We start from the raw sequence: 25,419 nt of genomic DNA, 5'->3' as shown, positions 1-25,419 counted from the left end.
TTAGTGGTTTCTTTGGTAATACTTGTTACTGCCCTAGCTGTGGCAAGGCTCCAAGCCATTGAGGGTGGTGTGGGGATCACCTCCATTGGGTCTCCTTGACTGCACAGTCTCATCCTTGCAGGTGGGGTGAAAGGACTCCCCTTTCAGTGAGTGCAGTCTGTTAGGACCCTAACAGGAGGTCTTTTATACCCACTTCTCTTGAGGAATGTGGGACAATTTCCCAGGGGTGGGTGTAGAATAAATTTTAGAGGCACTATCTGAAGTCATGTCTGAGAGGTTCTCACTGCTTGACCACAAACTGGCATCCCAGGCTAGACTCCTTCCCTTCCTTGTTCTTGCCTCTAGATGAATTATCTGCCCTCCCAAAGAATGGGAGCAATCTTTGTCATCTCTATTTCAGTGGCCCTATTGCCAGTTGCTTTTTTTGAAATCTATAGATGCAAATAGTGTATTGGATCTCTTGGGTTTTCAGAGGTGAGACCCTGGCTTCCTCATATAACTGGCTTCTATACTTGGTAGGCAGGTGCAGCATTCACTGACTCTAGTCTGTGGTCTGTCCCTGGGCCCGCTCCCATGAGGCCTCAGGGAGGTCTGCAGGGGGAGCTACGTGTCCATAGCCAGATGCTGCAATTTTCCCCATAGGATACCAGCACTTCCTTTCTGCAGGCCCAGACATGCTTGGGAACCCAGACTCTCTCTTGGCTATGCACTCCCCCAAGTCACATTTCCAGTCCCAGGCATCAGCTTGGGCACTGTGAGTCATTATCACCATGGCCTCACCAACAGCTGGGTGCAGTGCTTAACCTTCTCTCTCTCTCTCTCTCTTTCTCTCTCTCTCTCAGTTTCACAGAGATGGAAACTGCTGATGATATTTTCTAATGGACAAAAACTGAAGGTGATGTCCAGGTCTAGGGATGGCCGTCCTAGGTAGGGAGGGAACAACCTGGAGATGTAGGTAGGCTGTGTGTCTCTCCATTAGTCAGTCCCTGATTCTTCCAAGAAGCCATCTCATAGGCAGTGGAAGGCCATGTGGACCTTACTCATATCCTCTTCCCTCCTGGAAGACCCCTTGGGAATTGGGCAAGACAGGTAGCAATGGAAATTTAGAGAGGTTGACTGATGCTTTCTAAGAAACTGTGGATACAATGTACTGGAAGTCAGTGTGGCCTGGATTTTCTTCTAATTGTGACTTTTTTTTTTTTTTTTGTAGTACTGGGGTTTGAACTCAGGGCCTCATGCTTGATAAACAGGCGCTCTATCCACTTGAGCCATTCCAATAGCCCTTGGGTTCTCTTCTGACTCACTGTTTGACCTTGTGTAAACAATTGCTTTTCTTTCTGGCATGCTTGGGCAAGAAGTTTGCTGAGATCTCTTCTTGTTCTGACAGTTTGTGAGACTGAATAGAATGTAAGGAACTTTGAACCTTGTTCCATGAGCCTTTTGAGAATTCAAAGCCATTAGCTCTTTCTGCAGATGAGCAGTACTGTGCTTACTATGCAAGGAGATCACATAGACTTTGATTCCTATCAACCAAGGCCTTGCAGTCTGTTTTCTTCCTTTCTTGTGCTCTCTAGGCAGACGAGCATCCTCTGGGAAGCAGGAAACTGGGGTCCTAGTTTTGACTGCCAAAGCATTGTGTTCTTGGACAGATTCCTCCAGCCTCATTTTCATTTTCATTTTCCCTAACTTCTTTCTTTTTTTTTTTTTGGTGGTACTGGGGTTTGAACTTAGGACCTCACATTTGCTTGGCAGGTGCTCTACTACTTGAGCCACTCTGCCAGCTCACATTTTCATTTTCTCCAAAACCAAGGGATGAGACTCACTTCTTGCCTTTAACTGCTCTCCCCCAACCCCCATCCCCACTCTCAACCCCCAACCTGAGCATCCTATTAACTTTTTTTCAGGGTGTGATTCTTAGCTGCAGAAGCCCAGGGATATGGTTTCCTTTCTTGCTGGGAGGGAGAGAAGCAAGATTATTTTTTTAATTACGTAGCTAAGATTAGGCAGCAATCTACATTTTAAAGTGTTATTAATAAGAATCTAAAAGTGTGCGAAGAAGCTTTGGAGTTTGAATGTGAAATGAGTTGGGGAACATCTGCAGAGGCAGTGGCCTCAATCAGGGGTTTTTCTGAGGGTGTTAAGTGGTTTCCAGGTGTGACTATCAGGCTGATGTGCTGCAGACCCCTGCAGGAACTAGAAGTCCGAGCACGCAGTCTGAGCAGAACTTCAGAGTAAGGGCTGACTGCCCAGGCTTTCTTCATGGCTCTTTGGAAAGTGGCTTTAGAGAGTGATAGTCATAATGTCACTAACAGTTCCATTTACAAAGTGTTTTTGTGTTTATTGTCTACCTTTTCATAGTGGTGATTTCATTGCTTCTACATGAGTTGACCTAGACTTTTAATTCTTTTTCTTTCTTTTTTTTTTTTTTTGGTGATACTGGGGTTTTAATTGAGGACCTTGTGCTTGGTAGACAAGCACTCTATCACTTGAGCCACACCCCAACTCTTTTGGATTTAGTTGATTTTTCAGGTAGGGTTTTGCTGTTGCCTGGGACCAGCCTCAGACTGTGATCCTCCTACCTCTGCCTCCTGTGTAGTTGGGATTACGTTGCAGTCATGTACCACCACACCTAGCCTTTGCCGAGACTTTTAAATTTAAGGTTCTTTAAGAGAGGTGGCATTTGAACCTTGTGCAATGTATACATGTATGGAAGCGTCACATGGTATCCTGTACACATGTACAAAATTTGTGTGTCAAATAAAAATACGTTAATTTTAAAGAGACGGGGGGAAAAAAGAGGAAGAGAAAGAGAAAGAAAGGTGGAATGCTACAGAGGAGAAGCCCAGATACAAAGTCAGGAGCTAGATGCTGATCCTGGCCCTCCTCCTTCCCCAGCAGTGCTGTTCCTGTTTGAACTTTGTATTTTTCTATTTAAAGTCATTTGCCACGGATTAAGTTTTATGTATTTATTGTCTTGTCTTTCCCCCATTACAGTGTAAGCTCCACGAGGAAAGGAAGTTTGGTCTGCTGTGTTCAATATTGTGGCCCCTAGCACCTAGGACAGCAGCTGGCGTAGAGTAAATGCTTGTTAGAGTGAATGCCTGCCTCCATTTCCAAGTAGGCTTTAGGAAAGGTGGCAGTTGGGCATTACTGAATGTATACAGGTATTGAAACATCACATGGTGTCCCATACACATGTGCAATTTTTGTGTTAATTAAAGAGAGCGAGAGAGAGAGATGGTGTGCTGTAAAGGAGAAGTTATTTATTTTCCTCAGTTTTGTATTTTCTTTGGAAAAACACAAAATAGATAGCTTGGATGGTCTCTGATGTCCTTGTGACATATAAAGGTCCCTAGTAAGAGCTCTGGCTATTAGTTTTTTCTTTTGACAAACACTGAATACCTGCCTTGGGTCAGGCTTTATGTTAGGTGCCACAGGGGATACAGAGACACTGTCTTCATTGGGCAATGTAAAACATGCAGTCAAGTCATCCTGTATCTGGAGACATAGTATAGAGCTGTTGTCAACACAAAGATATAAGCACCATCCAGTAGCTTCCAGGAGAAGGCAGGGCTTATTCTGATGAGGGGATGATGGAGTGATTCAGTGGCATGTGAGTTGGGCCCTGAAGGGTGAGAAGGCTTTCTGTAGGTAGGGCAAGCAGGCTGGCCAACACTGCAGCCTAGGGACGCAGCATGACCCCAAGGTCTTGGAGGGAGAAAGTGGAGTATGCTCTTGACAAAGGGGCAGTCATCCAGCGTTGACAGAGCATAGGTGCTTTGAGAGAGGGACTGGGTAGAAGGCAAGGGAGCTACTGAACATACTAACATTGGGGATTCCTGGAAGGTCCTTGGGCCTGTGTAGGAGAAGCCACTGACTCCTTGCTTTTGTCTGAGAAGCCCCAGCCCTGAATGTTGCAAATAGTCCTGCAGCTGGGCTGGGGCTTCTCAGGGTACAGTCTGTCTTGATTTCTATCCTTGGTGCCCTGATTTGGTAGCTACTAAAGTCACTGGTGAAAATTGAGTAGCTTTCTGGAAGGTCTGTATGTTTTGGAACTCTGTTTTTTGCCATATAGGCCAAGGAAGAAGTTCACTCAGTCACTCACCAACCAGGCTCTCTTTATGCATCTAGCCTAGGCTTTCATTCCCATGACCCTGAACAACCTCTGGAAAATCTTGGCAATGCTCACTTTTGAAGAAGCAGAATGACTAAGTAAAAAGCAGAGCTGGGGTCAGATGGGCTGTGTGTCCTCTGCAGGACAGTGACTAAGAGCAATGACTCTGGTGCCAGGTTATTGGTTTCTAGTCTTTCTCTGCTGTGACAGCTGCTGGCTCAGAGCCCAAGATTAACCTCTCTGTGTGAGTTAATTTTCTCATCTCCAATTTGAGGAGTATGATACCTACTCATTGGCTGTTTCTGTGGATTAAATGGGATAATCCATATAAAGCATGAAATAAGTGCCCTCAAAATGTTAGCTTTTTTTTTTTTTAATTGAGACTTTGCCACTTACCAGCTGTGTGATATTTTTGGACAAGTTGTGTAACCTCAGTGATCTCTATCTGTAAAATGGGGTTTATACTAATCATTCAGGCTTGATTAAATTACATAACTTGATGACACTGCCTAAAGCAGAGTTCCACACAGAGTCAACTCTTGATAAATAGGTTCTTTTCAGAGTTTCTTTACTCTCTTTGCAGCCTTCTTCTCTCCTTTTTAGTTGGGAAGCTCATGTGTGACAATTTTATTCCTGTTACTAACTTTTTGAAAAATTCCAAATCTTTTATGTGATATTGTTTATGATATGACCATAGAAACTTGGGGACATTTTTACTAAAAATAGGATATATAATTAAATCTCAGTTTTTAGTTTAAATTATTAAGTACATGAATGGTCTGTGAAATTAGAGTGGATGTTTTATTTTAGGACACCGATCATACTGAAGATTCCAGTGGTGCCAATAAAATTAAGTTGTACACTACTTATTTTGACACTGACAATTTTTGGATATCATTATTAAAGTTTATAGGTGGAGGCTGTCTGAGAGGTCTTTTCCAGTACTCTCATTTTATGGATGTGGAAACTAGGCCTCCAGAGAAGGGACCTGTTCAAGGCCATGTAGCTTAGAGGAGAAGCAGGATTAGGACCCAGACCTCATGAGTCTTCGGCTAAATCTTCCTCTTCCCCTTCCTTCTTTCCTCTCTCCAGCACCTTGTGTCACCTCCCTTATCCATTGGTCTCTTTTACTTCCCCCTCACCAGTTTTAATTAATCTGTATCACGCGATACTTCAGAGCCCTCTGGTGTGCTGGTCACTATATGTGAATCTTAAAAAAGAATCCAAAATTCTATGATGAAGCTTTCAGCGCTCTTCTCCTTTGATTATCATTAGCAGCATTTACCCTAAGACCTTGGTAGGTGGGAGTTGGTGGAGAAGATTTGAAAAATTGGTGGCAACTGTGGAACCATGGAAGTCCCTGATCAGGCTGTGTTGTAGTTTGGGAGAATAATAGTAATAGTGACTGTCTACTACTATGTTGCACATGCTTTATGCAAGAGTATCCTTGCAGCAGCCTTACAAGGCAGATGCTATTATTCTTATTCTGCACATGAGACTTAGAGGTATTGAATAATTTGATCAAGATTATGGAGCCACTGGCTGGTAAAGTTCAGTAGGGGTGAAGGAGAGCTAGGTAGAGAGGTGATTAGATTCATTTGTTCATTTAGGCAACAAATACTTATTGAGTGCCTTGTCTGGGTTGGGGATTATTTCAGGATATGGGGATGAGTGAAAACGAATGGTCCCTGCTCTCATAGACCTGGCTTTCCGGAAGAGGAGACAGACATTAATTAATAGCTCTACTAATGAATTTATATTTGCAAACTGAGATAAGCACTATCAGAGTGAGGGATGTGATTCTCGGGATCATTGCCCACAAGAATCTAGTCTAGATTAAGAGATGAGAGTGAGTTGGAGTTGACTAGGTGAACGGGGTCAGGGTGTGGACTCAGCTGGGGGGAGAGAGGAGGATGGAGGCCTGTAGAAGAGCAGCATGGCACATACAAATATGAAAGCAACCTGTTATACCTGCTAGCACCTGTGCCCTGAGCCCCTCCTTCCCTCTTCCTTCCTTCTTCCAAAGGAAGCTGATGTTTAAGGGCTCTTGGTCATCTGTGTTTTAAACAGTCCTTGGTTATTATCATCAGACTTTTATAAAGTCTCTGTTCATGTGGCAGAATAGAGGATCAGTCATAGAAGTCATTCTTACCTTCTAAGGACTTGGAATGAATACCCCAAGAATAACTAGCATTTGTAAACAGATGAATTATAAACAAGAAAGTCACAGGCAGAGAGTGACCTCCCTCTCATTTGTGTGCATTTTAGAAGGCTTTGTAGCATCCTGGAATATTAGAGTTGGAAGGGACTGGAGAGATCATATTACTTTTTCTCTGACTATGGGTTTTCTTTTTATAACCTCCATCTTTGTTTGCTATTCCATTTTATTATTGTCAGTGACATTCTTTCCCAATCTGGACAGAGTCTGTTAAGAAAATATGGATATTCCTTTAATCTGTCTTCCTGTCACCTTCAGGACCCCTTCCTCAGGAACAGGACAGAAATGTCTCTTTCCTGAGGAGCTCAGTGCCTTCTCACTGTGCTATGGCTGAAATTGCAGCACCTGCCTTCACCACCATCCCAGGCAGTCCTGGATGGATGGCAACCCGGGATGGCCTCTATAATATTCACCACCTATCACCCTGCCTACAGAATGCAGGCTTTACACCTGTGAGTCTTTCTCCTTATTATTTCCCATTATTTATATCTATTTGATAACAAGTTGGCAAAAGGCCCAACTTTGGCAGTAAAATAATTTCATGATCCTTTTTGGTGAGACCCTTGACCTAGCATCTCTCCTTCTTTATCCACTTCTTTTAATGGCACCACTACCTTCCTACAAATCTTGAAATGCTGACATCTCACAGTGGTGTTTATCTTCTCGTCCCCTTTTCTTATGTCTAATGGGGAGCCAAGTCCTGAAAACTCTTTCCTTTCCCTCTATGATTCCAATTCTAGTTGAGGCTCTGATGTACCCTTTGTGATAATGTGATAGTTTTCTTCTTTTCACTTACTACCTTTGTGACTTGGGATAAGTGCCTGTTTCTGTCAGCAGAACGGAGACGGCAGGAATACCTGTCTCACAGGGTTGTGTGAAGAATGCTTAGAACAGTGGCCAGCATGTAGTGGGTGTGGTACAAGTGTTGGCTGTTAGTATTATTTCTGGCCTCCTTCCATCCTTTGCCAGAGATCTGACTTCCAAACATTCCTTTCATCAGACCCTAGCCCTGTTCAAAGTTCTAATACCATGGTCTAGTTAGCAGAAGCCCCTAAAGTGAGCATGCAAGACAAACTGCCAGGGTGTGATAAGAAATCTTACGTGCTTTTACATGTTCTTTTGAATTTTCTATTTTTAAGCTTGTTTTATCCTGTATGTTTTTGAGTGAGGATAGATCGTCACAACTTTTGAATTGTGAAAATCCAAGTATATACTTAAATAAATAAGTGAAGTATTTATATTGGCTTAAAAAATATGTTACTGATAGGGGATGACAAGCTACCAAATTTGGGAACCATTGGTGTGTAGGGTGAGATCCAGACCCCAAACCTGGCATTTCCTTGTGACAGGCCCAGCTTGCCAGTCCTGACTCCCCTCTTCAACTCCATTCTATGGCCTGCATTCACCCTCCTGCTCCACCTTGTGTCACGTGCTGACTTCATTTTGAGCTGTTTTGTCATTTCTCTCATTTATCATTTTTCCAGAGATACATACCTATCTGTGACATTAATTTTTAGATGGCATTAATATATCTATTTTTTTAATTTCTTTAAGGAAAAGTTCATTTGTTAAATTTGTGCTCTGAATCACCCTGGATTTGACAGCATGTTTCAACTTAAGGCAGACATTGAACTACAGTGTATTAATGAACTTTTTTATGTACACTCATTATTTTATTCCAAGTGACATAAAAATCACAATCCATGTGTTTAATACCTTAATTTCAGCAGTTATAATCCTAGTTCTGCATGGCATCCTAGGAAGGTCATCCTAGTGAGGAAGGTTGGATGGCACACAGCCTGTCTCTGTAGTCTGGTTTCCCCCTTCTCACATATTGTGAAAATGGCTGTTTCACCAACCACGTTTCATTAGTTTGTATGTCAGCTGTGCAGTCATTGCAGATACCACTGGACTTAGTCAAAGATACTGGTTTATTTTTATTTTGGTGGTACTGGGGTTTGAACTCAGGGCTTTGAACTTGCTAGGTAGGCGCTCTACCCCTAGAGCCATACCTCCAGTCATTTTTGTTCTGGTTATTTTGGAGATTGGGTCTCACTTTTTGCCCAGGCCAATCTGGACCATGATCCTCCTGGTTTATGCTTTCCTCTGTAGCTGGGATGACAGGCCTGCACCACCACACCTATCATGAGATGGAGTCTCTCAATTTTTTTGCCTGTGATTCTCCTCATCTCAGTGCCACATAGCTGGGATGACAGGTGTTTACCACTATACCCAGCTATTGGTTGAGAAGGGGTCTCGTGTGCTATCCTCCAACCAAGATCCTTCTAATTTCAGCCTCCCCTGTAGCTAGGATTATAGGCATGAGCCACTGGCACCTGGCGATACTGGTTTAAATCTTAATTCCATCACCTGCTTGTTGTTTGAACTTGACCAAGTCATTTAGCCTCATCTGTAAAGTTAATAATAAACATGTTGAAGTTATTATGAGAATTAATTGAGATGGTGTCTGTGAATGTGCTGGGAATCTGAGAGGCTGTCTATAAATGTCTGTTTTTATAGGAGAAATAGTAATCTGGTCTGTTTTCTATGAGCCTTCTGATGCAGAGTGTATTTTGAGGAGAAACAGACAGGTTCAGAGAGTGCAACAAACTTAGGCTTGAGACAGAAGGGTGAACATCAAGTTGACCTGGTTTCTGGGTTTGTCCATGGCTTCCCCAGAGAGTATGAAGATTAATTAGTTAATCTATGTAAAGTGCTTTGAAGGTGAAAAGTGCTATGTAAGTGGAATGGCTGAATTGCAATCGGAGATGTAATAATGGTGGCACACCATATTCTGGCAGTCTTGCCTGTCTTAGACATCAATAATCAATAATAGAGAAAGGTCTAAGATGTTTTACTTGATGTGAAGGAAAGGTTACAATGTGCAATTTGTGATAACACAATTATTTATGTAGTCTTGAATAGTAGTGAGGCTTCTTCCCATTTGGCTTCTTGGGAAACTCCTGCTAAGGCAGTCTGATTATAAATCCTACCCAGCTTAGGTAAAGGGATAGTTTGGCAGTTTGGGGTGTTTCATGGATTCTGGCCATGGACTTTTTTTTTTTGTCTAATCCTGTATATGAAGGAAGAGTGTTGAGTGACTATGTAGTGATACATGGACATGAATAACCAGTGCAGAGTGCTATGTAGCATGAGCTAGTTTGCAGAGATGTGGCCCTGAGCAGGTCACATCTCTGAGCCTCAATGAGAACTTGTGTTAAATGGCGATATAGTAGTTGGTGCCTACCGTAAGAAAGTAGTTCATTGGAGCATAAGTCAGTTTCACCCTTTCCTGGGGCAGAGTTGAAGAGTCAAGAGAGGTTTCCTAGACCTCATGGTATAGGAGCTGGACTCTGAAAGTTGAGCTGTGGTTTACTAGGTTAGGGAAAGGGCATCCACAGCCAAGGCAACAGCACATGCAGATGCATTAATTAGCATGTTGACTGGACCCACTCCCAGTTCGTATGATATGCCAAGTACACACACAGACATGGTTCTGTTTTTGAGGAAGCATAGAAATCAGTTTCCTATGAGCTGGTTGGTATCTACCTTAGTGTCTGCAAGAAGGTTGAACCTGAGAACAGTAGCCCTGCAGAGCCCTTTATGCCTGCAGTATTCCGACATTTCCACCATGAGTCTGTGGTTTTTTTTTTTAGCTGACGCTATAAACCATATGTTGAATGTGAGGCCAGATGAAGCTTTGATATCAAACACAGAGTATGTAGTAGATTTGTCTAGAATTTAATATGCATTACTTGGTGTTTTGTCTCTTAAGCAAAATTTTTTTCTTTGTTAAAATAAACATGTATAAAGAATTTATACAGAGCACATGGTTATGCATATTTATTGCAGAGAATCTGTTAATAATCTATGCCTCATCGAATTTTGCCTTTCTGTTGAAATAACAAATACGGCACTTGGTACAACTGAATGAGTTTGGTGAATTTTCTCTTATCTGGGAGAAGAAGGGCCATTTCTCCCTTTTCAAGCTTCATTTTCTTCTGTCATATTTAGCACTGGCCGGTTTCCCATGCAGTGTTGCAGAACTGAATGCTTTTCTGGCTCCAAATGATTTTGTATCTGTTTTTCCCTTCTCTCACTCCTTTTCTTCTAGCACACATAGACACTTGCCTTGGGACTGTTAGGATTGCTCCTTTGGGTAAAAGCATAGACTCTGAGAGGTCTTCTTGCATTATTTGTGGGGGGAAAACAAAGAAATCAGCCATTAATTGAGTTTAGGGTAAGACCCAAAGAAATTGTGGCATGGGGAACTTCAGTGAGGGAGAAGGGGCCCTTGATGGCCCTTCTCTTGATGGCGTAGGAGGGAAGACAGCCTGAGGATAGGCATCTGGGCAAAGCACAAGGAGGAAGTGTGGTAGGGGAGAGGGTGGGGGCCATATGCATGGTTGAAGTATATCTGTAGCAGTCTCCATATCTGTAACATACAGTGCAAAATCATAGGCTTTAGCGTAAACCTGTGATTCCTACTCTGGTACTCCACTTACTTGATCTTTGGGAAGTCATTTACTCTCTCTGAACCTCACTCACTTCCCCCATCTGTAAAAATGCTTTTTTTTTTTTCTGATACACTAAAATTTTATTCAATTTGCTTAAAATTTAACACATAGCTTTTAAATATTAAATACTAGATAAAATTATATAAGTTAACAGAACAGATATTATAAAAAATAAAAGGCATGTTGTGTAGATACAATATACATATACACATATAAATTCCTGAAAACACAAAGTATTTTATAGAGTAATAGAATTGTGAGACATATACTATTTTTGTCTTTGTACACTTGTGTATTTTGCACATTTTCTACAGTGTTCATTTATTACTTATTTAAAATGGAAAAAAATCAATATGTAAAAGCAAATGCTAGGCCAGGTACCAGTGGCTCATGCCTGTAATCCTAGCCTCTCAGGAGACAGAGATCAGGAGGATTGCAGTTCAAAGCCAGCCCTGGCAAATAGTTTGTGAGACCCTATCTCGAAAACACCCTTCACAAAAAGAGCTGGCGGAGTGGTTCAAGGTGAAGGCCCTGAGTTCAAGCCCCAGTACTGCAAAAAAGGAAAAAAGCAAATGCTAGGATTTAGGAGGAAAAATAGTCCTCCAAGTTAAAATTTTAAAGTTGAAGTTAAAAATAAAATGTAACAAACAACTTACTTTCTAATTACTGAATTAGTATGGCAAGAATATGATTTTTCTTCTCTCTCTGTTAGATTTATAAATGTCTGGAGCACAAATCATAATCAAAGCATTAAAAATCCTTTCTTCAAGGGAAGACAGAGAAGTTCCTTGTCATAATACTTGGTACTAAAGTGCAGCTCACACTTTCTTTAATAACTCATTGCCTATCCGTGAGAACACAACTGTGGAATGTAGTCTTAATTCAAAACATGTGTGCTTTTAGAAACTGGCAAGGTGTTTACCTGGGGCCGAGCAGACTATGGTCAACTAGGGAGGAAGTTGGAGTCTCATGAAGGCCAGAAGGAGGAAAAGCCAGAATTACCACCCCCCTGCTTGAGTCCACAGCACAGCATACCATCGTCTCTGCATTGCTTAACAGGAGCAGCTGAGGTAAGAAGTGATTTCTCACAGGTGCAGAGTGTCTCTTTTTCTTGTCTTTCAATGAAGTGTTTACTGAGGACTTACTGTGTGCCAGGCATTATGATTGGTTCCATGTAGGAATCTGAAGGGGTCTTTGTCCCAAGGAGCTCATGATTTAATATGGGAGAAAAATCAGTTACCAGTTATCCGATGACTGTACCATAAGGCAGACTGTGTAACTCCTTTAGGGAGATTCAAAGCATGGTATTCCTGGTACACTGGGAGGAATGAGAAATGAATTCAGGGTACAGGGATTAGTCTAGGCTTTGAAAGTGGCATGACATTGAGCTTGGAGGATGGATCAGACTTGAGCAAGCACTTATAAGAGAGAAGGGGACTTTTAGGTGGGTGTAACAGCTTGAATACAGTTATGGGGGGTAGGAATGTAAAGAAAGCGTTTGGAGACCACTAGTGGTTAAATTTGGCTGGAGACTGGGGCAGTTATGATGGGTTGAAACCTGATCAAGGGAATTTTTAATACTGAGCTAAATATTTTGCATTTCTATTTATATTTCCCAGTGTAGAAAACATTGTAGTTCAGTTGCTTATTCAAGCCTGTTTGTTTCTCTGAAGTGACTTGAATTTCTACATTTAAGATAGGAGTCTTAATTTCTCCGGGGTGTGTGTTTCTGTTACTAATTTTTACTTTACTGCTGTATTAAAAAAAGAAAAGGTTAGGTTTTCAAGAAGAATGGCCACACAGGAAATGTGCTTCTGAACCCAAGTTGACTTAATGAAGGAATTCAGTCTTCATTCAGAGTTTGTCAAAAAAATTAATAAGCTAGTGAGACTTCTGTAATTAGCATCAGACTAATTACAACCCTCTCCATACCTGGAGAGCTTCCCTTCCCAAGGGGCTGGTCCGGCCTCCTCCTTCCAGGTATGTAGGACGGTTCTCAATTTCTGCTTCACATCCCAGCCCTGGTCCTCCCGAGCCCTTCCTTAGGGCTAGGTTGAGTTTGCCTATTTTTTTTTCCTCTCTCTTTGCCTGTGATTGAAAAGGTACTAAACACCACAGAGACAGTTTACACCTGATAATAATAATAATAATAATAAACCCACTCGCAATCTACTACCCTAATGCAGCTGCCTTCTGTTTTGCATATCCACATGTATAGACTGCTAAAAGGTTGGAGTGATAGCATTTAGGATGGTTTATGTTGTTTTTATTTATATTTTCACACATGCTTGCCTTTGTTTCATCTGGTCTTAAAATGATCATTTAAAATGGCCATATAATATTGCCTGAGCATTCTGGAACTTTTCAAACCATTCTTGGCATGTTGGACATTTGGATCATTTTCTTTAATCAGATTGCTACTGTGATCTGTGCAGTGAATCTCCGTTGGACTGTTTCCTTAAGACGGGATCGTGGGGGTGAAATGACAGAGGCAACAGCCATGAGCATCTTATGACTTTCGCTGATTTCTCTAGATTCTATTTGAAAGAAGTTGACTCTACTAGCAGCAAATGAGGGAATGTTGTATTTAGACTAACACTGTCTGTTTAGTGAGTTTCAGTGCTGAGAGCCTGGTACATAGGGTTGTTAGACTCTGGCCATGCTTTGTCTTTCCCAGATTGTTTGAGACCTTGAGGTTAGGTAGCTCCTGTGGAGGCATCAGGAACATTGTAGATTTTTCTGAGTCTTTGGTTCTTATCATCAAGATGAGGATAATAATCCTTAAGGTACACCTTATATAATAATCCATAAGGATTATATATAAATATAATAAATATAAATAATCTGTAACTATAATATGGATATATAAATATCCATGAGGTATTAGTGAGCACAGCATGCAAAATTCCTGGCATGCAGTAGGCATTTGGTAGCTGTTGGTTCCATTCTTTTCTTCTACTTTGAAACATTTAATGCCTTGTGGTGGCCACCATGTACAGCACTGCCACAGACATGGCCATTGCAAATGGGTAGCCTAAAACCCTGGCATGGGTGTGACTTTCCTGTAGCTTCTTAGGAGGGCAAGAAGAGGAGTGGCCATGAGCCCTAGTCCCTTGGCAAGCTTCATTGTCGTGTTCACCTCCTTGTCTGCTCCAGTCTCTGGGGTGCTGGTGTGTATCCACTGCTCTCCCTGCAGGTTCAGACTCCTGGCTGGTAAATTGGGTCTGGAATTTTCTCTAGCTGTTGATGCCTAGTTCTGGCTTTCTCAGTATATATTTGCCTCAGGCCCAGAGAGAGCTAGGCCAGTGGTCTGTTATAAACTTCTAGGGATGAATTTACCTTGGGAAAGAGAAGAGCAATACTGAACTAGATGCCACCTTGGTCAGGGGCTTGGACAGTGAGGTTCAGGAGACAGGAACAGCCTTGGACTAAGCTGACAATTCCTGACCTTCAAGGACCTGAGTTTGGCACATAGCTGACCAATTGCCTTTAATGTCCAAGGGATAAGCAGGGGGAGGAGTGAGCTGTCTGTGCTGGGGCCTTAGATAGGAAGTCTGCACTGAAGGGTCCAGAGAGAGGGCCAAGAGGGAAGGGAAGGCACAGGCACAGGGAACTGGACTGTGGTGTAACCTTCCTTTCCAGTGAACAAAAGAAAGTGAATAAATGCAAAGTTACTTACTGCTTATTATGGACCCTATGTAAATAAATGCTAAATGCTTTACAGATATTATTTCATCTCCGCAATAGACCTGTGTGTGCTAAAGTCATGCTTTATGAGTAAGGAGGCTCTGGGTAACTCACCTGGCCCTGGAACATGTACTAGGTAAACAGTAGGCCGAACACATGAACTTGAAGTACTTGAAGATGTTCACATATTTTCTCTTCAAAGTAAAATTGGGGATTATTTCCCACATTCTTTTTCATATGTACCCTTCCTTCCCTGGATGGGAAGTGTGGGAGCAGAGTCTCCAAAACCCTGAGCATCTCATTTCTTTTCTTCTGAGACATGTCTCACCTCTAGCTGGAGAAAGACTTTTCTTGAAATTTTAGACCTGGCGGGTCTTTCTTGAATGTCTTTACAGTGGTCAAAATTGTGTGCTTCATGCCCTATCAGCTTGACCTTAGATATTGGCCCTTCTACCCCCTTTTGGAAAATTCCAGGGGTAGAACAGTGATTAGGATCCACTCTTCCCCTTCCCCCCATCAATGTGTACATGTTGCATAGGGTGTGTGAACAGGTTTGTTTGCGCCTTGACAGCAAACCTATATCACAGCAGCCTTTTGCTTTCCAAGCCCCAGGTGGGCTGCTGCCTGTACATTTCCTGTGAGCATTGACTCTGACTTCCACCCAAAGGTAGAAGCCTGCTTTTCACAGCTGGGCAGAAGTGCTTGTCCTCACTTCATGGGAACATTGGGGGCTCCCTAAGATTCTGATGCAGCTGGAGTTGGGCACCTGCGGTGCTACTGGGAGACCTGCTTTACTGAAGATAAATAGCCTTTGAAGGGACGGGAACAAGATTTGGAGCTAGAAGACCTGGGTTCTAGCACTGGCTCTTCCCTGAATGATTGATTCTGGGCAATCTCTTTTCCTCCTGGGCTCTTAGTTTCCCCACATGTAGGTTAGGCCAGATAATTCCTAATATTTTTATAGACCTAGGAATCTTTTCCTTCTCTAATTCTTATTGCAAGGAAATAATCACTACTTAAATGTATAATGACTCCTGCCTCTGGAGTTCCACAGTTTCACACCCAAGGTCACTAGTCCCTAACTGCTAACTCAACTATGGCAGACCTAGGAATGTTAGCAAATCTAGAAGATCCAGGTTTCCATACCACTTTGAAGTGGACCTGGCTCTGTTCTCTGCCCTTGTTCCTTGTCCCCAAGCCTGCATGGTCAAGCTTAGGTTGGGGGACCTCGTAGGATGCCCTTGCTCCTTAGCACCCGTACTTCAGAAGGGCACCAGTGGGCTCTGTTCGATCCCTAGTGTTTCCAGGACCAGGTTCCTGCTAATCTTCCCAGAACTGGCAGTTTGCCTTTGCTCCTATTCCTGTGGTTGTATCTTTCTTGCCTGAGGTAGACCTTTATGGCACTGACTTTTTGGATACCTTGCCTGCCTCCCGAAACTGGCTCTTGATGTTTGTAGTGTTCCACCTTTCCTGCTCTCCTGGGTCTCTCTGACGTTTGCCACCTCCTTGACTTTGAGGTCTTGCCCTTTCCACAGTCAACTGCATAAATATTGCTAGTGTTGACAACACAGTGGTGGTGGCTAGGGAGATGGGTAAAAAGATTAAAAATACATGTCTTTGCCCTAAAGAATTTCCTGGTCATAAGTAAATAAGTTACTGTACAGAGTGAAAAGTGCTATTAGAGATGGGTGCAAAAGGCCAAGGGAGTAGTGAAGATGGGGAATGATTAATTCTGAAGACACTAACAAAAAAGAAGGGTTGTTTGAATTGGGTTCTTAAAAATGGGTAGGAGTATAGCCAAGGAAGAAAGACATTCCAAGCTGAGGGACAACATGAGCTAAAATGATGCATGTCAATCTGCTTCTTAATGCCTGAAGCAGCCAGAATGCGTATGCATTGCAGTGGCTGAGCCTCGTTTTGCTCTGTGACTGCCTGTCTAACTTGTCCTATCACCTGATGTGGTAGTGAAGGAAAATAACTTGCACTTACATTGTCTTATTTGATCCCAGCATGATGCTATGAAATAGGTCAGAAGAGGAATGATTATTCTTATTTTATATTTGAGGAAACTGAGGCCCAGAGAGGCAAGGTAGGAATAAGGAGAAGATCCAAGACAAGCAGCCCAATTGCCAGTGTTTCTGAGGGCCTGCTCTGTGCTCATTCTGCAGCCACAGTCCTGAGTCATGTTCCTGGCTTAAATTCTGCCCACATTGGTTGAGGAATACCAAATCCCAGTATACACGTGCACATATGCTCACACACAACCATTGGAGCAGGAAATGTGGAAACAAGCAAGAGTTGAACCAGATTGGGGAACGGTCAAGCCCAAATGCCATCAGCCCTCATTTCTGCTACAGTACTAAAACTGTTAAGAGGATCAACCTGTGCACAAGGTCTAAGTGAAATCTGTCAGAACGAGTGGGGAAAAAAGCTATTTTTAGTTTGCAGAGTCACTCACTCAGCTGTGTTAGCTGAGGTTTGAGCCAGTCCCCTATGCATTCCACAGTATTATTTCTGAAGGAGAAATACCACTTGAATGCTATGTAAAACCTATTAATGAACCTAGAAGTTTCCAGGACGTCTTTGTCCTGCAGCTCCCTCAGAAGGCTGCCTTTCCTGAATGACCTTCCTCCTTTCCTATATTTAATGCATTTCTAATTTTAAGTTTGTGTCAAGACTGTGGGACTTCAGTGCCCTAAATAACACAAAAATCTACCACCAGCAATCAGCTGACTCTGGAGGGTTCTGACAAAATTGAATACAACCTGAAAAAGCATTCCCAAGTGGTTCTCTGGTAAGTACCCCAAAAGCATCAGTGCTGTTCCTAGAGGAGCTCAAGGTTTTGAACCCAAGGGCTCTGGAAGCCCAAACAGTTCCTGTAACAGAGACTGGTGTTTTAGAGTCCTTCTGAATGGGATAGCAATATTCAAATGGATAGCAATATTCACCCAAGGAATGTTCCACTTGAGATTAGAAGCTCTGGCACATCTGTGCAGTAGCCGCTGACATAGCAAGGGAAGAAATAACATAAACCCCAAAGTGGTGGACTGGGTTTGTCCACAGGAACACTCTGAAGAGAGGAAGAGCCACTACTCAGGCCCGTTGTGTGGAGAGAGATGGTAAAAGAATGTGCAGAAGACATTTACTACTGCCTGCTATTTTCTTAATTGTCATCTAGCTCTTCTGACAAAAATTTAAGATCAAGGAGAACAAGTGCTTTGTTTGTCTTGTTGAAAGCTGTGTTTTCAGTACCTAGAATATCCCCTCATAACTTCTAGATGCTTATTGGATGTTTACTGATCAAATCAATGAAAAATGAATGAAAGAAATAGTTTTGGAGGTATGTGTCTCTCTTCACCTTCTTTTTGCTTCTTCCTCCTTCCCTCTAGTCTGTGCTTCTCAACCCCAGGTGAATTCAGGAAGAGGCATTTCTATGCTTTCAGGCATTTGGTCATCAAATGTCCAGTAGAGCCAGCACTGACAGGCCCTGACCCAGTGCTGTGCTCACAACAGCCTGGAAAGGCTACTGATGATGAGGCTCATCAGCTCTTTACAATTCACCAAGTATTTTTATGCAGATTCATCTTCAGTTTTTCTTCTTTAGCCCAACAGATGCTTAGGTGTGCCTGTCTCTCTGAGCACTGCGTTAGCAGGATGGAGAACACAGAGAAGAGTGGAACACAAGCTTTTAGGAGCTGGTTAATTAGTAGCAGGACTAAGCTAAGTTCATTGCAGGATGAGTACGATGTGACACAGGTTATGGAGAATCTGAGGATGAAAATGTTCATCCCATCCTATGTTCTTGGGACCTTATCTTTCTTGCATTTTTCAGTCCCTGTGGTTTTGTTGTATTCTTCAGGGCTGGGATGGCGAGTGGTGACTGGAAAGGCTTCCTGAATTGGAAATCTTGACATTAAATTAGTTCTCAAGGGAGCTAATATAAAATAACGGGAATCTTGGCAAGAACCTGTGTTTCAGAGGGAAGCAGAGGAAGAGCATAAGCCAGAGACTTGAGTATTGACAAGAGAGGAAGAAAGTGTCACAAAGATGTCCCAGAAGCTAAGGAAATTTCAACAGGGAGGTCAGAGAGGACAGGACAAAGACCACTGGTTTGGGTAATGGGAAGGCTATGGTGGTGCTCTAAGAGCTCTTCATCAGAAAGGCAGAAACGCAGTGACTGGATGGCGATGGGAGTATGGGCTGCAGGTACAAGCAGCCCTTGCAGGAGATGCAGAAGCAAAGGAGAATGGGAACAGGCTCAGGTCCCTGACAGGAGGGCCTGCTTCAAGTTAGCAAGGATTAGGAAAGTGTATGTGTGTGTGTGTGTGTGTGTGTGTGTGTGTGTGTTTGTGAGAGAGAGAGAGAGAAGGATAGAGAGACAGACAGAGAGAGACAGAGACAGAAAGAGAGAGACAGAGAGAGAGACAGAGACAGAGAGAGAGAGATGTTTATGAGTAGAATTGCTTGAGGGAGGGGGCTGTTGGAGCCAGGCCATCATGCAGATGAGCTATAGGATTGAGATTAGTGTGCAGGGGTTCATTCCAGCAAGAAGGAGAGATGGTTTTTCTTTCTTTCAACTTAGGAGTAAAGAAAAAGGGGATATGTGGAGACAGAAGTTTTGAGATAGAAAAGAGAATTTTGTCATTGAATTGTATGTTACCTTTGTCATCAAGTTGTATTATTTGTTTATTCTACAAATGTTTATTTTGTCCTACTGTGGACTGTGTGTAGTGCAAAGCACCAAGAATTCACAAATAAAAGGACAAAGTTGCTGTCCAATACTGCAGTACAGTATTTACTAATAATATAGTGATTTTTATGTCCGTCTCCAAATCAAACTGAGTTCTTTGAAGACCAGTGTGGTCTTACTTATCTTTGTAAGGTAAGTACTTTGGTATCTTAAGTACATTGTTAAGTGCAAAGTAAATAATAAGTCAAAGTGTTCAGAAAAGAGTGCATAAGTTCATGTGGGGTGGCTTAAATCTTCTAGTTAGGTCAAATTGTCTGTTAGTGTGAGGAGACCAACAGGGAGGGCCTGGTTCACTTCTTGAGTGGGTCAGTCTAGCAGTCTAGTGACTAGATAGAAATGGGAAAAGAAAGACACTATTATTGGCTCTAAGTGGTGGGCATATCTGTCTTCATTCTAGAGGTGAGGAACCTGCAGTTCAAAAGAAAGCTGACATAAGCTTAAAGTTACACATTACATAGCAGAACAGAGACTTGAACCTGGCTTTCAGAGCCCCTCTCCCCATTCTTCTCATTGCTGGCCCAGCTTCCTCTGTGGACAGTTCTGACTTTGGCTATCACTGGGTGGTAGTGGGTCTGACAGACCTAGTGGCCCTCTGTAGGCTTTGGAACAGTGTCTTATGAGGAAAAGTGACATGGAAAGGATAGCCCTGGTAAGGACTGGGGTGTGAAGTTAATTCATGATTATGGTAAACCATTGTGCTGGTTGAAGTTCAAGATCTGATAAAGTTTTGAATGTGGAACAAGATCTGGATTGGAATTTCTGCTCCATATGTATAATGTACATAATGTCAGGTCAGAGCCTTTCTGATAAGCCTTATTTTTCTCATCTACAAAGTGGGTATAATAATATCTGCTTTATTTTGCCCACAGGGTTTTGGAAAGATTCAAGTAAGATATAATTGGGCTTTTGCTGGGTGCTGGTGGCTCATGCCTATAATCCTAACTACTTGGGAGAATGAGATTAGGATTGTAGTTCAAGTCCAGCCCAGGCAAAAACTTCCTGAGACCCCATTTGAACCAATAGGTAGATTTGGTGGTATGTGCCTGTCATCCCAAACTGTGCGGGAGGTTGAGACTGGGAAGATCATAATTCCAGGGCAGCCTGGGCAAAAAAGTTTTGAGATCCCATCCCAGTGGAAAAAAGTCAAGCGTGGTAGCAAGTGCCTATCATCCCACTGATGGTGTGAAGCTTAAAATAGGATCGTGGTCTAGGCTGGTGTGGGCAAGAAGTAAGACCCTGTCTTTAAAATAACCAGAGCAAAAAGGGCTAGAGGTGTGGCTTAAGTGGTAGTGTGCCTGCCTAGCAAGTGTGAAGCCCTCAGTTCAAACCCCAGTGAATAAATAAAAAAAAAATAGAAATGTTGAGCTTTTGTAAACTTTCAAGTGCTGTACAAAAGAACAGCACTTGAACATGGAGTGTTCAAGCCACTCCATGCCTTAGGTTTTATAATAAGTATGGCTCAAAGCTGCTTTTTGTTTTAATCACTTGTGATCCTAGATCTCATGGTGAACCCTTCTTAGAATCAGACCCAGTGAAAATAGTGGAGCCTGGATGCTTGGCAATCCATGTTAATCTCCATGCAGCTGCAGAGAATGTGGATTCCTGTCGAGGTAGCTCTCAGCATCCATAGCAAGGATACTTCTAGCTTGCTTTTCAGCAGCAAAGGAAATTCATCAGCACTAATTTAAAGTCCCAGTGACTCCATGTGTCACCACCCCACTCTGCAGAAGTATGACTGCTCCAGGCCTTGCCCAGGGTCACTCTGGAGCTGACCATCTGTCTTTTGTTGCATTTGACCTTGAAAATGGAACTGTCTCAAGGTGAAAGTAAATCATGCAGAGGTTTAGAGTGAAAACAGAGGGCAGTAAGGATTTAATGGAGAATGTAGTGAGAGAAAGGTGTATAAAGGCTGAGTGGGTTGCACATGAATTAATTGGCCAGGGTTACCGAAACTACCACTGTCTCCACCACTGTTCCTCTAGCTTGACCCTCTTTTATCTATGGCTTATTACAGTGCCAGCTCTTTAGTTTGTAACCCCTTGTTTCTAGTTTGGCTCACCAAGCTGCCCCCACCCAATTGCCAATTAAAGATATAATTATAAATAAAGATATGATTAAAGATATAATTTGATCATGGTATCCTCTTACCTTTTTTCCAGATCCTTAGAAAATATAGATGACAGGGAGGTAGACCTCAGCGACAGAGTGCTTGCCTAGCATGCAAGAGGCCCTGGGTTCAATCCCTAATGCTACAAAAAAAAAAAAAATGCAGGAAACATTTATTCTCACTCTGAGCACTTATCAGTCACCTACCTATGTGGGAGAAACCTTTAGGATATGAAAGAGAATAAGTCCCTGCCTCTGCTCCCAGTGGATGTGAGAAACACACAACCCATAATCTCCCAGCCAGTGTGCCAAGAATGGAGTTATTAGAGCATTCGCTGTCCAGGATGGTGTTGGCCTTGTTCACCACTCTCTCTCTATCACCTTGATTAGTGCCTAGCACACAGTAGGTGTTTAGCATACAATTGTTACAGGGATGAATGTATGCCCTTAATTTTTAATGGTTTCCATCATGGATGGAGTCCAAAATTTCTGGTTTATCATAAGAAAGTTTTCTTGATCAAACTGTCCAGCCTCAACCTTCTACCAGTCTTTCCCTGTACTGCACAATGCATTCATACAAAACCAATAAGGACATCACGTGGTTTGATAATTCTGGATCTTTGTGCTTGCTGATTCTGCTTCTTTTTGCCCCTGACTGCTTGGGAAACTACTACCCATGTTTTATATATGTCTTAGTGTTCTGACAGTCTAGCCTGACAAACATGTCTTTCTTTCTCAATTGAGTTTTTCTTTGCTTGGTGTCACTACCCACTTTCTTGACTCTATTGAGATGTTGTCACTGCAGCCCCTTTCCACCCTCCCTCTACCTCTTTTGTCCTTGGTCCCTCTTGAGAGTTCAGATGTGGAATTTGTTGAACTGCTGATAGCCTGGCTGTAGGCATAGTGAACCTTGGTCTTGGTTTGCCTTTGCTAAATGTTTTCCTTCCCACATTTACCCTATCCAGAAAACTATTTGCACAAAACCCTTACTCTGAGCAGGGTCTGGGTTTTGCCCATCCCACTGCCTATGGATTGGACTCTGTCCTTGGCCCTTGGTCATTGTTTGGGATATTGTTCTGTATCATGCCATCTTCTTGATTCTAATGGTTGCTGCCCCTCAGAGCTTCCTGCTTTGCACCTTCTGGTCAGTAGGTCCTCAGTAGGTTCTTTTTGTTGTCAGCACTGGCCTGAATCAAGCCTCTCTTTGCCAGGCTTTTGGGTATGTTTTATTAGATGACTGCCTTAGGAATCAGCCCTGTATTCACCTCCTCTTTCCCAAATGTTATTCCCATCTGGTTCAGCCTCTTTGCCTGCAGTGTCCTGAGTCACTGCCTTGGTAGGCGGCCCTTGAGGCAGCTAAAGGAAAAATATTGTTCTTGTCACTTCCAAGGAAGCAAAACCTGGCCCTTCCCTTGCGATGCAGCCTTCTGAATTCCAAGGCCCCAGGCCAGGTGGTTGAGGGGCTCCTAGATTGTGACTGGAAGGGAAAGCTTAGTCTTTGCTTGGTTACATAAGTTCCCTCTGTGCTGCAGTGGTTCTCTCTGTGAGAACGCTGTGAGCAGTGGTGGCCACCTCCTGCAGCTGCAGATTGCTGTTTGGAAGAGGGCTCTTCTCACTGGGTGCCTGGTTTCATCCAAGCTAGGGGGAGCGTGACTATGTGTAGCAGAAATGGAAGCAATCAGAGATACCTTTACAAAAAGACCAGCTGCTACGACATTCAGTCACAAAGCTCTGGCTTTTCAGACAGGCCAGAAGTCTAAGGAGAAAGCAACACAGAGGCAGAGTGGGGCCACTCACAGGTGTAGGGAGGCCAGTTGGTACTGTCATGGGAACCTTCTATGTACCACTTTAGGGAACACAGCTGGTTCCCTAAACCATGACTGCTGAACAAAATGTATGTGTCATTGTAGCCAGCACATCCTAGATTGGGTGAGGAAAGTTCCTCATTTCAAAAAGGTAATAAGTTAGTCATTCTTGATATTCTTCTCTGTGGTTTTATATCCTTGAGGCCCCTACTGCGTAAGATTCCTTACTAATAGTGTGGAGGATGCCATCATTTGAGGCTGAGGGAGCGACATGGAGGAAGGACTTGGAAGAAACTTTACATTGTGACTTGCTCAGAGTTTACATCTGCCAGATATACTAATAGTTACTAGGTTTACCTGTCCAAATTGTTTTCAAGTGATATGAATGTGAGAGCATTTTATAAACTATGATGCAGTTAACAAATGTATATTTTGTTAGTAGGTTTCTTTTGTGGGTTATCAGGAAACCTTAATTTCTTGAAGCTCTTTGGAAGTTATTACCAGTTACCATAGATCTGAAGTGTTTTTTTGTGATACTGGGGTTTGAACTCAGGACCTACACCTTGAGCTACTCTGCCAGCCCCTTTTTGTGATGGGTTTTTTGAGATAAGGTCCCACGGAACTATTTGCCTGGGCTGGCTTTGAGCCACGATCCTCCTGATGTCTGCCTCCTGAGTAGCTAGGCGTGAGCCACCGGCGCCAGGCTAGATCTGAAGTTTGGCATGAATCATTTCCATGACACTTATGTCCTTCTTTATGTGTTGGTACTTACGGGGTACTCTGGGTGCATTCATTACATAAGACACTTTGGACTTGGAATTGACAATGGGAAGGGCACAGAGTCTTAAAGCTTTCTAAATGGACTGTGATTGATGGAATAAATATTTCTATAGGTAAGGGGACATACAGATGGGACTGGGCGGTAGTTTTCCAGGTTGGAAGACAACGAGGTGATTGAAATGGTGCTTGCCTTACCTTTAATTCTTAGAAGTCCAGATGGTGCCAGAAGAGGTACTGTGACAGCTCATTCTTCCCTCATTGGCATAGACTAGGGAGGTGAGCAGAGCCACTATAGGCTTTCCTTCCTTAGGAACTACCACTCTAAAGCTGCGACAGTAAAGAGTGCCGAAGCTGAGCGCCAGAGGCTTACACCTGTGAGCGCCAGAGGCTCACACCTGTAATCCTAACTACTTAAAAGACAGAGATCAGGAGGATAGCGGTTTGAAGCCACCCTTGGGCAAATAGTTCATGAGACCCTATCTTGGAAATATCCAACACAGAAAAGGGCTGGTAGAGTGGCTTAGGTAGTAAGAGCACCTGCCTAGCAAGTGTGAGGCCCTGAGTTCAAACCCTAGTACCCCTCACCAACACACACACACAAGAGTGTGTTTGGAGGCTTAAAAGGTATTTTAATTCCTCATGGTTTCTTTCTTGGGCTTCTGTTTTGTGTTCATTCATACTGGTAACCAGAATGAGTTTTAGACTTTCTAGTCTTACCGCCTTTCCCCACAAATCTAATTTATACCATTTTACAAGGCTCAGATTAGAGCTTGCCCATTCGAATCTATTCTGGACAACTTTAGTTGCCAGTTCAAATATAAGGTACTTAAAGATGGCTACCATATCTTGATGTGGTTCTATCTTCAGTGCCTGGCACAGAGTATATCAGAAAACAAGTGGTTGGGATTCCTTTTGAATTGATGGGAGTCTCTGCTCACTTAGAGTTTGCATCTGCTATTAGTATTTGATTGTATTTTATCATCTGCTTCTCCCATGAATGATGATCTTTAACACCATATACAGGGAAAAGCATATGGTGCTACTGTATCTTATGATCTTTCAAATGTCATACTCATTAGGCAGGGTTACAGGGCTAAGTCACACAGTGCACACTTGGAGAAGCCTTGAGCACTTCAACTTTATCCACTCTGAAGCAGGCTTGGAGAAGTTTGTCATGGGACAGCTGTGTTAGTTGCTAACAGAGTTGTGATTTATTAGTTCTGTAGGGAGAGGAACAAAAACAGAACGCTGACTCCTCCAGTAGTCTCAGAATGAGGGCCATAGAAATATAAGCATCCTTTTGAGTTTGCATTGCTCCATTCCTCAGACACCTATTTAAGTGTAAGAGCACAGGCACACAAATGGTACATTTCCCTTTGTACCCCCAAGGTAAAATTTCTGCTGCTGCATGGGGACTTGTGGGAGCAGTTCTGTAGTTACTC

The 25,419-nt window shown here is 42.8% G+C and overlaps 1 protein-coding gene across 1 annotated transcript in view; it reads left to right on the top strand.

Annotated features, from left to right (window-relative positions):
- The window catches only part of Sergef (secretion regulating guanine nucleotide exchange factor), a 222,559-nt gene that overhangs the window by 41,122 nt on the left and 156,018 nt on the right, over positions 1-25,419 (top strand). Inside the window, 1 exon segment of the mRNA XM_074042614.1 lies at positions 11,753-11,919. Within this exon segment, the coding sequence (XP_073898715.1) occupies positions 11,753-11,919 (167 nt within the window).

This window comes from Castor canadensis, chromosome 1 (genome assembly GCF_047511655.1).
Source record: "Castor canadensis chromosome 1, mCasCan1.hap1v2, whole genome shotgun sequence".
Lineage (NCBI taxonomy): Eukaryota > Metazoa > Chordata > Mammalia > Rodentia > Castoridae > Castor > Castor canadensis.
Note: the sequence above shows the minus strand (reverse complement) of the source record. Positions and strands in the feature narration are given on the sequence as shown.